Here is a 16,308-nt window from a genome sequence, read left to right as displayed (position 1 = left end):
TATTGTCATTATTATTTATCAATTTAGGATAAAAATTAAATTTAAAATATAACGATAATATTAAATTAAAATACTTATAAATAAAGCAAAATATCACTAATAATTAAGTGCAAAGAGACATCTACGGGCTACTAGGAAGTAGGAACAACTATTGTCATTTGGTTTTCTCACCAAATCATCATTGGTTTCATAAATGTTCAAACTGATCTTAATAATAAAATAGTACAAACCAACGGCTAGTCGGTCCATTGGTTTGTTTAGGATTTTAATTTTTTTTGAAATTGATAGTGATATGAGCTCTTTTTTGTCTATAACTCACGTCCTTCAGTTTGACACCTGTTTTGATCAATGACTCAGATTTTCATTCTATCATACTCATTTCTATAACCTACTATTATTTATCACGTGTTAATAGATATTTGTCAAATATCGATCGTAATTATGAAATTTTATTACATTTTAAAATATACGCACAAAAATATAAAATAATAAAAATTGAAAAGGAACAAAATCATATTTCAATAATCTTTTATATTTATACCGTAAAAAGGTGGAGCACGCGTGCGTCACGTGGATGTCTTCTTGCGTACGTCTTGCGCCTTTGTCGAGACATTACCCAAAATGGGGCTTTTGAAGCCCAAATTGTGGAAAATTGGAAATGATGAAAAAAAAAAGGATAAAGAGAGAAAGAAAGAAGCATTGAATCAAGTCAATGATGGTGAATGCCTTTGGTATTATTGTATACTTGGGATGGAAGGGAACATTCAAATGTTTGGGGTCGGTTTGTCCGTAGTGTTTCGATATCATTTGTGCTCTCAATTAATCATCTGTCGATATTTTGAAGAAAAAAAAATGCGTGATTTACGTCTTATTGGTTCTTATGTTTTGGATCGATGTTTATTGTTGTGTTAAATATAATCATCGTTTGTGTACTCTTATTGTACTTACTTTTGTTGCTATATATGTCTTATTTATTTAGAGGTTCAAGAAGCTTGTTGGTTTTTTGTTTACTCTTGTTGGGAATCCCCACTCGTAATGAAGTTCGTATACTCGTAAGCGTTAATGAAATTTGTTTAAAAATTTTTAGGTAAAAATTGGTTTTAGGAATAGTTGAAAACAATGATTTTAATGGTTAGTTGATCAACAAAAAATCAAGAGGTTGAAGTACAAAAAATCAAAGATGAATTATGACGCATTCCTACAAAGACTGACCCCGTTCAGGCCTAAATAGTTTATAACCAAATTTTCTACCCAATTTATTTTCCAAACTAACCCTGATATTCCTATAGACACGTTTCTCCTAGTACAACACCTAGAACTATAATCTGGCTCTAACTCTTATGTATGGAAAATGATTCATATTTGAATCAATGACCCATTAACTTTTATTTGTTTACGCACTAACCTTTGCGCTGCGACGACTAGACTAGAAGTACAAATTCGATAACATATTAGATGTTCCTGTTCAAACATCTTTTTGCCAACAATCTGCTTAATTATTATGTGCCCTTTGCCTATCTACAAAATATTTGGAGCCACCAACATGAATGCTTGCTATTGATTATATATGAGATGCTTAGTTGATGAATAATACTTGTTACTGATCATGCAGCTCTTCTTCCTTTTCCTCCTCATCCTTTTTATGAAACTTCGCTTATGTTTCACGGATCTGAATAAATGAGCATTTCTTACCCCTTAGGAAAATGCTTGGCCCCTCCACACGTACGCTTTAATGCATGGTTTGTGTGTGTGAAAGTTTTGATAGAGAGAGGGCGATCCACACTGCTTAATGCATGAGGATAGGGCATAGGAAACAACAAGATGTATTTTAAGTTTCATCAGTTATAGATATCTTTATTACTTCAAAATGGTCAATTGATCACTCTTTCATAAATTCAATGTTGATCTTGAAGTGGCATCATCGATTCGTATCTTGTACATATAACTTTGTTTATCATTCGTTTGATGGCGTAGTTGATAGGAGGGATGGTCCTTTGGGTCTCCTATCAAATTAATGGACCTACGAGAGGCTTGGCTTATGAAGTTACTGTTGGTTATTCGTAAGTATGTTTCCTAGGCAATGGTTCATGAAATGCTAAGAATTCAAGAAAACAAAGTTGGAGTGGCGGACTTGAGGAGGATTGGGAAGCTTTAAAGGAGCAGCCGAAAGTTGAGAAATAGGAGATGGTTTTATTGATGAGTATTAGCGATACTTTCTGCATGAACCTTTGCTTGTGTGCTTTTTGAATAGTTGCGCAGTCAAGTACACTTAAATTTCTTGTTATTTGTTATGGTAAATAATTTAAATATATCACTATTTCAACGTACGTAGTACTGTTATCTTCAAAATGAGAGCATTTTTATATTGACCCATTGTTGTTGTATGCTTTGTACGAGAAAGAGAACCATGTCCAGCTGATGCAACTGCTGCTTTCAAATGATTTGTCTTCTTCTTCTTCTTCAGAGTTTACACGTTTGTTCTGCCCAAGTGCGAAGTACAAAATACCCTCCGGAAGTGTTTTCCTCTTTTCTCTACCCCCAAACCTTAACCTTCATACGGTTGGTTTCTTATTCGATTTTTCTTTAGAGTTAAGCACCATCATCTGGTTTCATCTTTCTCAAATCTTTCTTTCTTTGGGTAAAAGATCAACTTTCATTGAAAAAAAGCAAAGAGTTTTTCCATGTCTTGGCAGGAAAAACTGCAATGGGTTTAGCTTTTTCCCCCTTGGCCTTACAGATTCTTTAGGAAGCAGTTGGAGGTTTTTGCAAAATAGAGAAGGAGGTGGTGATCATTTTTTCTAATATTTGTGAGGTTTGGGGCAGCTAATCCCATCCTTGGCCCTATAACATTTGAGTGTTTACGAAAACTCCTACCTTTTCTATCACATAGCCAATCCTTGATGTTTTGGAAGGAGATGGTTCTTTCCGAGAAAGTTTTGTTACAACAAAACTTCATTCTTCTTCGGAAGACTGGGGGTATATTTCTGAAATTTTGAATGTATTGTTGAAGAATTGGAATACCCATGGACATGTTAGATGGTTGGCAATTGTGTGTGTGTGTGTGAAATAAACAGTGAGGGCAATGCAGTTGGACATACTTTAGGAGGAAACAATTTTTAATAATCAGTTCTGCAAACTATCTTAGTGTTGTCTCAATAACACAGAATAGATCATAAGGGAAACATGATGATCATCAAATTACAAATATTTCAAGTACTCTTTGTTGCTATATACATAGACTGTCGAAATGACCTTGTGCTTGTTGGCAATCTTAAAGTTAGAGGTTTGGTTTCTCTCATCTCACACATTGTCTAAAAGTCTTATTATGATCGAACTTTAGTCACTTGGTTTTGAGTGTTTGCTTGTATAATTTGGTACAACTATTTTATCCGTTCTTCAACCGTTTTTTAATTTACTCCCAAATTAATAAGGTAATTTAATTTGAAAAAAATTGAAAGATAGTGGATGAGTGTTGGAGTAACTTTGTTTCCAAAAAGTTAGAATATAAGGATATTCTTATTATTGGGTTGAGTTAAGCTCATGTTGGCCAAATTATTAAGTTTTTACTTATAGTTAATAAACTTTGTTTCATTTGTGCTCTATGCTTATATTCCATGCCTATTCCATTTTTTTCTTAAATCATCGATTGATCAAAAAATGGATAAACGTAAATTTTATAATTATCTAACACTTCCTTTTACTTACATACTTGAATACAAATAAGTGTTAAAAAAGTAGAAATTAATATTAATTGGAAAGAAAACAACATTGCAAGGATTTAATTGATTGATCTAATTAAAACTTAAAATTATTAGGTATGAGTAAATTAAATTGTATATTACTAACATTTTTCAACACTTAGAAAGTTAATTAACATTAAAAACGTATCTATTTGATGGACATGAATATGTATATATTGTCAAGATGAGCTTAGATTAACTGACATCTGTATGTTCTCAAGAACAAGAGGTTCTAGAATTTAGTTTTGTCTGACTAAATTGTACTTAACAGATATTTTGTCTTCTAAAGCTAAAAAGAAGAAATAAGATGTATATTTAGTTTCTAAAATTTGATGGAATAGTTTGAATATGGATTGACATGTTGGATGGGTTGGCAATTAAATATAAATGTGTGTGTGATTGATGACAATAAATGCAACGTAGGCATGGAGTTGGAAGCTTTCATTAAGGAAGAGGTATGTTGGCCACTAGTCCTTATTCCCTTTAGTATATTCTTAAGCTTAATGCCTTTACAAAAGTTGTTTGTATTCACACACATACATTAAAATATTACTTGGAAAAGTTATTACTAAAGTTTTAAGCTATACATTTTGGATCTAACTCCATTGGAAAAGAAATTGCCTTTTACGTTCTCCCCACACGCTATCACTTTTTGACTATGAGATCTAGTCGTTCACAAGTATTAAATTTTGTGTGTCATGTGGGGATTTTTTTAGTAGTAATGAAGTGAGAAGATCTAAACTACAGATCTCTTGGTGTTCAGTACAAATAGATGTTAGTTGAGATTTTAGTTAGTTTAATTTAATTCCATTTGGGTGGAATTTGTGGAACCTTAACTCTGTTTCTGTGGCTCTTTTGTCATATAAAAATGAGAAATTGTAATTGATGATCATTTTAAGAATAATAATTAAGGATGTAGTAATATTTTTAAAAAATTGCAAATATAGCAAAACTATCGTTAATAGACTTGTATTGTTGATAGACTCGTACGGTTTATCAATGATAGACCAATATTTGCAACATAGTCTATCGGTGATAGACTTCCATCATTTATAGAATTTGACAAATGTCATTATATTTTCAAATTTTTTAAAATGTTGCTATATACTTAATTATTTTGAATCTAATTGCTAAATTTGTAACTATCTCTATAAAGATTATATTGGTTTACTTTGCTTTGGATGTTCATTGTTGTTATCATTTGATAGCAGGGCGCTTGTGAAAATGCTCAAATTAGTGGAAGTGAGATGATCAACTTGTAACTTTAAGTGCATTTGAATTATACATGGAAAAAAATGTTTTTCAAGCATACATTTTCTTTTAAACACTTTACATGTTTGGTTAATTTTTTTCACGAGTGTTCATTTACATTATATTTTTTCTTTCAAATTTTGATTTCGAGTGCTTTTTTCAAAATGAATTATTTTCTTTCAAATTTAAACACTTCAAAAGATAATTCAAACACACTCTTCTCATTCTTTAAGTTTGGATAAATTTAATGGTCTTGTACTTACACATTTTGCTCGTGGTTTTGAAAAAGGGCAGTATTTGTTTAAAATATTTGGTTGATTTAGGATAGTTTCACTTAGAAATATTTAAAGAAGAATTTAGAGGACTTTTTTTCTTGGTATACTCTTGAACAATATTTGAACCATGCATCTCTTTATTATAAGAATATATACTTTATGTTAGGTAGAGTATGTTACTTGTATTTATCATTTATTATTTATTAGAAATATTTCTAATCATTTTAATATTTTTTTTATAGAGAAATTCTTATGAATAGCAAGAAAATTTATAATATTTTGACCATTCTCTCGTTTACATGTTTTTTTTTTTTTTAATGTTTTACTTGGATGAGTAGAATCATAAAGTCTAACATTCAAGTTTTTTTTTTATAGAAAAAGTTACAATATTAGTTGCTAGATTAAATGGAAGAAATAGTCCTTTCCCTTTTCATTCATGGTTGAGGAAAGTAAAAGATTCCAAATCATTAAAAGAAAAGAATATATATAGTTAGTTGGCAATTTGGTGGGTTTTAGATTAGCCTCTTGCTTTAGTGGGAAGGTAAATCATCAAGACAAGGATTCATCATTCCTCTTCACTTCCTTCAAATAACAATATATATATATATATATATATATATATATATATTAAAAATAATATACATATATTTATACATATTGTAAAGAAAATAACAAGAAAAATAGTGGAAACTAGTTCATGATGCCACTTGATTTAAAGAATATTGGATGCCTAATTTTTGTATCTATTGTCAAGAAAATGACACAAAAATCTATAGAAGTTTCTCTCTTTTGATGATGAAATGGGCGAGTTTTAAAGAGGTAGACATGACAAAATTGATTATGGATTTGAGTTAGTGGAAAGGAATATCGTTCTAAAATATAAAATATAATAATAAAGGATGAGTAGTTGCAAATTTAGCGATTTGATTCAAAATAATTAATTACATACCAACATTTAAAAAAAATTGTAAATATAGCAAAATTTGTCAAATTCTATAGATGATACAAGTCTATCACCGATAGACTATGTTGTAAATATTGGTATATCACTGATAGATCATACAAGTCTATCAGCGATAGTATTGCTATATTTGTATTTTTTAAAAAATATTGTTATATTCTTAATTATTATTCTTTAAATGTTCATAAACAACAATTATCCTAAGAAAAGTTAAATGTACCACTAGGACAGTAAATTTTTAGTCTCGATTTCAACTATAGACTTGAGTTTTTATACACTAATAAACCACTTTTACGTTCAATTTTAACATAGTGCATGATATAGAGATATGTCATTCTCTCCGAGAGAGATATGACATGTTGCGAAACATTTTCAAATATAGCCTAATAAATTAAAAAATTAAATATTGAGATTTGATGGAGTTTTATGGTTTAAAGTGATTTTACAAAGATTTTATTGAAATGTTATTTATATTACTTTAATTATAAGCGAGAAAGTAAAATTTAGAAAAATTTCAAATGTATATTTACAAATTTCATTCTTTGAGAAATGCCAAAAAGGAAAAAAACCCCAAATCATACGAATGCTAAAGCTATTCTGCCGCTGTACTCGGACCATTTCCACGCGACGTCAGCCGCGCAAACGACCGTTCGCCTAAATCCTCATCCACCGGATAGCGCCCGTTGTCGGCAGTCCTTCCGACTAACGGCGCCGGCAACGAAAAATTACGTTGAAGAAACTTCCTCCACCCACCAGACTCCCCGGTTCCACCCCGATATCCCCGTCGCGAACTCTGCACTCTCGGCAACTCTGCCAAGCTTCTGGTCCGGTTCAAAGTCGAGTTCAGCAGCTGGCTCCGAACCGCCTCCGGCAATCGCAAAGTGAACCGCTCGTGACCGGTCGAGTTAGAGCGTTGGAATATCTCACTCAACCGCCATCCCAACGACCTCGACCGCGTCGGAGTACTCCAGTTCGCCACTGGACTCGGATTCGTCACATTCGTCGTCTCCGTTGCCGCACGGCGGTCTTCTACCACCGGAATTGTCACGTGGTTTGGTGGCGGGGATGGCGATGGCGTCGGCGACTGTTCGAGTCCGATTCTTTCTGAGCCGGTGGATGGATCGAAGTTAAAGATCGACAATGTTACTTCACCAGGTTTAGGACAGAGATTAGCTCTACAAACAGGACAAGTGGAGTGAGAAATTAACCAAGCATCAACACAACCCGAGTGAAAAACATGGCTACACTTCGGGATTAATCGCAGCATATCGCTATTTTCAAATTCATTCAAACAAACGGCGCATTCCAACGAGCTTTTTCCGATTTTCAGCCCTTTCACCTTCGAATACACAAAAGTCGGGAATGTCGCGATGAACGCCGGATCCAATCCACGCGACGGCCTCCACGGCACGCCGCCGCCTCCTCCTCCGCCACCTATTCCAATTCCAACACCACCCATTCTCCTCTCTCTGCAGCGACGCGTGTAAATGGAGACGATGCCAAGGACAAAGAATCCAGAAATCAGCGCGACAAATGCAATCGCCATGGTTTTACTTACCTCCGGCTCCGACGATACCGGTATCGTTCCAGTTCCGGCCTCTTGGGCGGCGGCCGGCGGTGGCGGCAGCAGTAACAGTAGCAACATAAGTAACAAAAATTGGCAAGTGAGAACGTGATTCTTCTTCCCGATTACCATAATTGTAATCATCAACAAATGGGGGAGATGAAATTTCAAATTTCTTTAGAATTGGTTAAAAAAAAGTTGAGGGAAAATGGCGATTGGAGGAGGCTTTTGGTTAATAATGTGAAGAACAAGAAATTTGAGTGGCGATGGAGTTGACTTGCACCTTGAGAGAGACGCCGATGGTGGCCACGTTTGATATTATCTAATTAAATTGTGATTATATGTTATCCATTATCTTTAATTTACATAATTAAATGATTGTTAAATTGATTAATTAATTTAATTAATCTTTATTTTATAAAAAAATGACGTTAACAATGATTTTCAATTCTTTTCAAAAAAATTATTCGGTTTTAAAACGGTAGAAGAAGATTCCTATTGCTAAAGCCAAATGCTTGTATAAATTAATGGTCGGACAAAACTTTGGTTTATTTATTAATTATTATCGATATTACTCTTGCTACTAATTCAACTTTCATTTTTTAAAAAATAGATTCAAACTTTGAACATTAGTAATTATACAAAATTTTAAAACAAAAGTCAAAAGGATGTGTAATATAAGATGGTCGAATTGAATTTTATTTACACTTCCTAAAATTTAAAAATAGAAAGAAATAAACAAACTAAATTCATATTTTATTAATTTTTCTACTTTTGATCATTTCTCCTGTGTTATTATATTAAAAAGTTTTAGAAATGTTGGTGTAATATTGAGTTGTGGAAGTATTTTGATCTCCAAATTTAAATTATTATTATTATTATTTTGCTATTAAACCCACAACAAAAATAAAATATATTCTATTTATTTGAAATACATTTAGTTTAGGTTAGTATAAATGATAAAATTGTTAAAAATATTTACAATTAAAATATAAACTTTTACTTTCAATTTGTATCCTTAAAGATAGTTAGAGATATTTTTATGATTCTTAAAGATATTTTACATTTAATTTGTATCATCAAATATAGTTAGAGATATTTTATGATTGTTAGAGATATTTTAGTTTCAATTTGTGTTGTCAAAGTTAGTTAGAGATATTCTATGATAAAATGGTTTGGTGTTGGACATAACAAAAACTCACACACAATTTGATTCATTAATTGTTCAAGAGGTTCATCACTTCCTTCTTGGCATGTTATCACTTTGTTATTTATATCCATTCTTATCAACTCAACTCTACATACCATACGCCTCTAAACATTTAGAGTGTAAGATTTATGACTAATGAAAGAGAACACGAATATTTATAAAGTTCACCGGTAGACTTTATAAACTTTGACTTGATTGATCAATGAACTTGGCCCTTGGATGACTCGACTAATAGAATTTGAGTCATACTTGCCATTGAGATTAAATTAAGTTTTTTTTTTTTTTTGTTAAATTGGATTTTAGATTAAAGTGCACCAAATCAATTGTTTATGATGAAAACACGTGACAATTGATGTCTCCAAATTTAATTTGTGACACGGGACAACTTTTAATTAGTAAAAATTTAAATATTTATAATTTCATCCTAATTTAATGACCTGACAATTTGTAATTAAACCAAAATATATCATTCAACAACATTAGTATTAAAAACAAAAAGTAAACATTTATTAAATTAGTAAAATTCAACCCACGTTTTTTACTTAATAAAAATTAAAGAAGAAACAAAAGATATTAACCTCATTAGCAAGTAAAATATAATTATTAGATATTATTTATGACTAAATCCAACATAACTCAAATCAATTATATAATATATTTATAAGGTATATGATTTGAATCTCATACTTTAATTATTCTTAGCAAAAGATGAGAGATTTGTAGAATAATCTATTGAAATAAGTTAGTTAAAAAATTAAAACAAATAAATATGCAAGTGTGCAATTTCACAACAAAACAACAGTCATCCTTTTCGCCGTCCAACGACAATCACCGCTCACCTATACGGTCGTAACTTCAAAGGGAAGTTGAATAACGACATGTCGTTCTCGCCTTTTGGAAGTCTGACTTGGTAACTACGTTAAGTGTTCGAAATAAATTTAGATTATTTTTTTTCAAAATTAAAAAAAATTCAAAAACTATTTATACTCACTTAAATACAAAATTTATTATTTCAACTTTATTTTCTACTCTTTTTTTAAAAAACAGTTTATAAAAAAATTGACAAAATATTTACCTTTATCGAGGTTAAATAGTTTGCTTTTTTATTTTTATATAGACACATGAAACAAAATTTAATGGTGATTTTTTTATTGATTTTCTATTTTAAAAAATATTTTTTAAAATTATTTTAAATGATAAAACGTCTGAAAAAATATCTACAAGTATAGCAAAATACCACGATCTATATATATGTGATAGATTGCGATAAACTACTATTATCTGATGCGATAGAACTTAATTGGTAGAAAATTTTCATTCCACTGGGATCTCATCAACTTCTATGCACATACATATATTTGGGAAAGGAAACCTATTTATATTATAAAGTTTTGGGTTGTAGTGATTCAAACTAAGCATGACGGTAGGAATAAGTAATTGAGGTTTTTTCAAAAGTAAATAAATAAACTATTTACAATATATAGAAAAAAAACTATTAAAAGATAAAATTAAACTTTTTTATTTTTGATAATTAATCTACACATTTATAAATTTAACCATTAAAATTATTTAGCGATGATTTAGAGCTATTTTAGTGTTGACAATTACATAGAACACAATCAATTTAAGTATCGGTAGTTTGTAAATTTAGATTATAACAATATTCTTTTAAGAAAACCTAGAAAGTCTACGACTTAGTTGGTTTCTACGAATTTTTGAGGTTAATTATTGCATTCTTGAGAAAAAAGTTAAGTTATTATAAAATTAGTTGAAAGCGATCATTGCATGATGAAAATCATTTATATTGTTGCTAAAATCTATTTTCGAAAACTTGAGTTTTCTAAAAATCATTATGAATTGAGGTTTTTTTTTTAAATAATTAGGGAAGAGTGGACTATTGATTGAATGAATAACCGAAATAATTCAAACAATTTCATTATTTATGAAAGTGTGAATTCTTGGTTGTATTCAAAGGTTTTTTTTTAGTTAACCAAATTTTCAAATATAAAACATCATCTTTATATTCTAATAATTTAAAAGTTATATAATAATACAAAATCACTTTTAAATGTTTTTGTACAGAACATGATGTTTATCTGAAAATTATCAATTGTACTTGAAACTTTTTTTCTAAAATTAAATTTCAAACCTACATGGATCTTGTTTTTCATTTGAATATAGTAAATAAGAATATATATATATAAAAACAACATATAATACAACTTGTGATGATCAATGACATGCCAATCATTTGAAACTATAAACAATGTTTACTTTCACTTTCAAAACTTAAGATTGCTGAATGGGAAGTTTCTGTGTTGGGTATAAGAGTTGACCCAAATTAAAATTTAAATAATTTAAAATTTTGACCCAAATATATCTAGTATTTATATTCCACCCCTACTTATCTGCCACCTCATGTGACCATACAAAAAGATTTATAATTTGTGTCACTATGGCTAGCTAAATAATATATTATATAGTTTGTATTTTCGTGTTACTTATTAGTGGGTTTCGTTTAATGCCAACATATTAAGCTTTCATTTTTTTTTTTAATTATAAACACGATTTTCAAAACTTTGAATTTATGATTAATAAATTGTTAAATTTACTTAGTAGTTATGAAGTGTTGTTGAATCTCGTGTCCTATGTAAAATAGTAAGGGCATGTCTAGGGCTAAGTGTTTTAGCTTGGTAGTTGAAGTCATAATGACTTGTAAGCAAATTGAACTATACTATTGGCAACAAAAGTATTACTTTTGTGTTTGTCCGAAGTTTTTGAAGAGTTGAACTTGTGTTTATGTTGATTTTATGTGATTGTGATGTAATCTTTAATATATGATAACGTAATTCTATATGTGAAATAGACACTCTTTGATTGAAGAATGAAAACTAGTGAACGTTCTTGGAGTTAAAACATTGGAAGAATAATGCTTGTATCTTTAAATGATTTTAGTCTTTAAGTTGGGATTTAGTGTCCATCAACTTTAGGAGTCTTCTGGTAGTTTTAGTTTTCAATTCTTCGAAAACTAAGAGCTTTAGTATTTGAAGTTTGAGAGCATAAGAGTTTTAGTCTTCAGAAGATTGAGAGTTGACGTGTTTTGATCTCCAACTCTCACTGTTGTTTCAATATCTCGAGAGCTTTTGTCTGTATATATGCAAATTTCATTTCTTTAAAACTTGAACTTGAGATCTTCAGCTTTTCGAGATTTGGTCTTAAAAGTTTTGAGTTTTGCCTTATTACAATCCTTAAAAAATTAAATGTAGGACTCGTGTTTACCACCGATCACATCATATTTAGTTTTTTTTTTAATAGTTCAATTGTACATCGAGCTCAAATATTATAATAAATTTATACTAAACTAGTTTATTTAATCCAATAGTCACGATGAATACACATAACAATATAAGAATCAACCAACTTCAATCTTCAATACAATTTGGTACGAGCATCAATTTTTAATTAGTCTCAATTTCACAATAAAAAAAATTGTCGTTAAATTTAAGAAATATCATAACAAGTTGCAATTGGTCCATTGTATAAACTGCCTTGTCTAAATTAAATGAAACTTAAAATTAGATGGTAGCCACGACATGTCAATATATAATTTAAGCCTGTCTTTAAACGTAGCAAAATGAACTAAAATATTTATAAACATAACAACTTGTTATTGTCTATAAGTGATAGACTCTAATGGATATTGATAGATTATTATCATCGGTTTGATACTAATAGATATGTATCGTTTGATTATATTTAAAAAAATTAAGTGATTTTTGCCATTAAAAAAAGTAAAAATAAAAAAGAAAGTTGGGCCGTGTGGGCCGGATTGGCTGGCCACGGGCACAAGTCCATATAACTCAAGTATTGGGTTGAGGTATTTGTTGAACCCGCCCAGGAACGCGAAACGCTCTTATTCGAAGTGGCGCCATAACGGCTACATCTCAGATTCCACAAATTTCGATTATACTAGATTTTGAAATGAGTTGGGCGAACTTTGTTTGAATTCTCTTGGTTCACTTCCGAATTGTTTTTCATTTTCAAGAATTTTCTGGTTTCATAGGCTTCTCCATTCGCTTTCCGGTGTCTTTTGATTTCTAGGGTTTTGGGCAATTTGGAATTTTTGAACCTCGCTAGGGTTTACAGGATTCGGTGATGGATCTTCCTCCGGAAGTTGAGAATTACATCAAGGAAACAATAGATCATGCAGTAGGTCTCCCTGTTTCAGCGGAGACACTGGAGTTAAAGCTTCGTGTCTCGCAGGATACTCAGAGGCGGCTTGGCCAATATTGCGACGTTCTACAGTCTAAAATCAAAGAGAAAGACCAGTTGATTGAGCGTAGTAGGGTTCGTATTTGTTGTTGATTTCTCGTTCTTCATTTTCTTTGATTTTTTTTCTTTATTTTTAAATTTTTCATGATATGTTTTTTTTTTTACTTCGTTGCTTGTTGATAGGCTGAAGCGACAATGAACGCTCAAGCTCTGAAGAAATTTGTCGACGAGAACCGGAAATTGGCTACGGAGTGCTTTTATCTTTCGAGTCAATGTGAGAAATGGGAGAGAGAGTGCTCTTTATATGATCATGACCGAGATGCTTTGATGGAGTTTGGCAATGAAGCGGATCAGCGTGCGAGGGAGGCTGAGAATCGTGTTCATGAATTGGAGGAGGAAGTTCGACGGTTATCAGATGAACTGCAGTTCTTTAAACATGAATACGAGATTAAAAGGGTAATTGCATCTCCTCTGCTCTGAAGTCTTGTGTGTTGTTAGTTTTGTTTTCGCAAATGGAAAAATGAATTGGGATTTCTGAGATCATGGGTGAGAACTTCAAAATTTCTGTTGTGGAAATAAAAGTTAACTGCAACTGAGGACATGATATCTGCTGAATCAAACTGACAATTCGGATTAAGCTAAAGTGAGGCGAGTGAACGTCCATTTTCCTGGGCTGTGCAGTTCAGCTCCAATTTGTGTGTGTACAATGCATGTGGGGTGTAGTTGCGTGTGTAAGATTGCAATCCTAGATTGTCTGGCTTTGGACATTTGCAGGCTTAATTGGTGGGCTTCCATTTTTATGCTAAAGATTTTTTAGCACCTGGGGCATCGTTTGCAATGTTTATCCCTCCTCTCTGATTTGTTTGTTATGTAGTTGAAGGGCCATTGTCATACAGTAATGATCTTGTGACTTAAGTGCGTTAATGAGTGGAATATCAGTTAGCTAATTGTTTCAACTCAATGTTGGATCAGTTTTATGAACAAAAAATTACAAAATGTCATTTACTAGCCAAAATTTGCATAGCTCAACAGTAGTTGACATGTATGAAGGTTCAAATCTCCCCCACCACATTTGTTATTTGTTGTACTGAAAAAAACAAAATGTCTATAACTGAATAAAAATGGTGTTATCTAAAGCTTAGAAATTGCTGCATAGTTATTTCACAAATCAACTACTTTGTTGATTACATAAGTCAATCGACAACTGGTTGTGAAGTTAAATTGATGAATGTTCATATTTTGCAACGATGCAGGTTAATTCATCTGCTGATGGTAGAGATTTGGAGGATAACTTACTTGAGTTGGTTTTACCAACATGCAACTCTAATGATAGAGCTACATCTGCTCATGCATTTTTAGAAACAAGCAGCGATCAAGATTCAAGCCAGAAGCTTATGGAAATATGGAATTGGTGAGACTTTCTTTTTCTTTTTATGAATTTTTATTTTCATTATATCAAAATGTTATGGAACTGAAAGTTATGGAACATGTTATTTGTTATTTGTTGTTTGTTATGCGATCAACATGTTTATTTGTTGTACACCACTAAAAGTTATGGAACTGAAAAAAATGTAGCTTAATATTAAAGTTCTCTATGTGTTAGGTTCTAATTCTGTTATTCTATTTTGAAATTTTCTCCTAGCTTAAAGCCTTCAACACAAAAGGCTCTATCACTAGCTGCATACGTGAAGGCCGTTGAGAAGGATTGTGATCATCTGAAGGTAAATCTACTACGAGCTGAAGATGAGGTGAGTATCCGGGCTTTTCTCTGGACTGCTGTTGCCTTCTTTATTCTTTGTGAAACCTTATTGTGCCTCAATAGTAGTGTAATTATGCTAGTAATGTAGGTGAAGTTGTTGTATGAAGAGAATACGCTTCTTGACGAGGAAAACAAGAGGTTGCTGAAACGATGTCGGGAAGATAAAGTACAACATTCAGGTGATAGGCAGTCCAACAGTGGATCTGCCGCCAAGGTGAGACTCATTTATAGTCTTGTCTACTTTTCTGCTGTCTTGTGGAAGCTCAACTTGTGTACAGCCTCAGGACCATTTGTTTACTATTTTTAAAAAGCATTATATTTTCTTGAGATTTTTCCCTATTTTATTTATTTTAATACGGGTCAGCTTATGTGTACCTTAACTAATCTCACGCAACAACCCCGACCCTACAAACATTTGGGTATCAAGGAATCCAACCAAATGATTTCCCCTTCCTTTCAAATCTGTTTTCGAAGACGTTCGACAAACTTAATCATCGTGGGTTGGTCCAATGGCCAATGAAGGCTATGAGTACACTAAAGAGTTTAGAGAATAAGTTCAATCTATAGTGGCAACTTACCTTCTTATCCTGTGATATTAGTCGAGATGTCTTCTCACATAAAAAAATCAGGATCAAGCTTACGTCTAGTTCAAAATTGTTGAAATGAAATATAGTTTTCATTTTTTTTAAAAAAAGATATATATATTCATGTGTATATGCGCATATGGCACATACATGTACACATTTATGAAAACTTGGAAACTTGGTTAAACTAATAGGATGGACTTTTAATTTTTGTCAAAGGTTTTTATTTGAAACGTGACTATCATCTTCGACCTCTTTGCAGTCAAATAAGCGAAAATCATGCCCGAGAATCACTAGTCCGATTGAAGGGAAGATCATTCTTAATGAAGTTGATTCACGTCAACCTCTTTCGCCTTTGCAACATAACTCTCCAGACTCGAGGATGCAAAAGAAGTAGTTGAAACTCAAGAATCATAGGTCATCCCCTCCATTTTTTTCCTTGTGGCATTTTGTTGCCAAAGTTGAAAAAAGCATGACTGAACTAACATAGTAGAATTTGAATATAGAAACTTTAACATATGTTTTACTAGTAAGAACTATGATGGCTGAGCTTTTCTAAATGGAAGAGCCTCTCTTTCACCTCTGTGTTTTCTATGTTGCTCAATGTTATCAAAGAACTTACCTTCGTGCCATTTGTCAAATGTTATCAAAGAACTTACCTTCGTGCCATTTGTCAATGTACTCGAGTCTTC

General features: G+C 31.7%; 2 protein-coding genes across 2 annotated transcripts; one reads left to right on the top strand and one right to left on the bottom strand.

Annotated features, from left to right (window-relative positions):
- Positions 1-6,729: 6,729 nt before the first annotated feature.
- On the bottom strand, positions 6,730-8,231 carry LOC101206673 (RING-H2 finger protein ATL11). The gene has a single exon (XM_004136379.3). It carries the CDS (start codon positions 7,933-7,935, stop codon positions 6,820-6,822), a length of 1,116 nt encoding a protein of 371 aa, XP_004136427.2. The 5' UTR covers positions 7,936-8,231; the 3' UTR covers positions 6,730-6,819.
- Positions 8,232-12,866: 4,635 nt separating this feature from the next.
- LOC101208200 lies at positions 12,867-16,293 on the top strand. The gene is made up of 6 exons (XM_011654266.2): positions 12,867-13,348; positions 13,457-13,729; positions 14,527-14,684; positions 14,916-15,021; positions 15,121-15,246; positions 15,879-16,293. Exons 1-6 carry the CDS (start codon positions 13,157-13,159, stop codon positions 16,011-16,013), a joined length of 990 nt encoding a protein of 329 aa, XP_011652568.1. The 5' UTR covers positions 12,867-13,156; the 3' UTR covers positions 16,014-16,293.
- Positions 16,294-16,308: the final 15 nt, after the last annotated feature.

This window comes from Cucumis sativus, chromosome 3 (genome assembly GCF_000004075.3).
Source record: "Cucumis sativus cultivar 9930 chromosome 3, Cucumber_9930_V3, whole genome shotgun sequence".
Classification (NCBI taxonomy): Eukaryota; Viridiplantae; Streptophyta; class Magnoliopsida; order Cucurbitales; family Cucurbitaceae; genus Cucumis; species Cucumis sativus.
This window is presented reverse-complemented; position numbering and strand designations above follow the sequence as displayed.

Bases quoted from the DNA above. Each gene is read 5' to 3' on its own strand.
- LOC101206673 (XM_004136379.3), bottom strand. From the start codon at position 7,935: ATGATTACAATTATGGTAATCGGGAAGAAGAATCACGTTCTCACTTGC.
- LOC101208200 (XM_011654266.2), top strand. From the start codon at position 13,157: ATGGATCTTCCTCCGGAAGTTGAGAATTACATCAAGGAAACAATAGAT. The intron at 15,022-15,120 runs GTGAGTATCCGG...CTAGTAATGTAG, and splicing joins TACTACGAGCTGAAGATGAG to GTGAAGTTGTTGTATGAAGA. The intron at 15,247-15,878 runs GTGAGACTCATT...ACCTCTTTGCAG, and splicing joins ACAGTGGATCTGCCGCCAAG to TCAAATAAGCGAAAATCATG.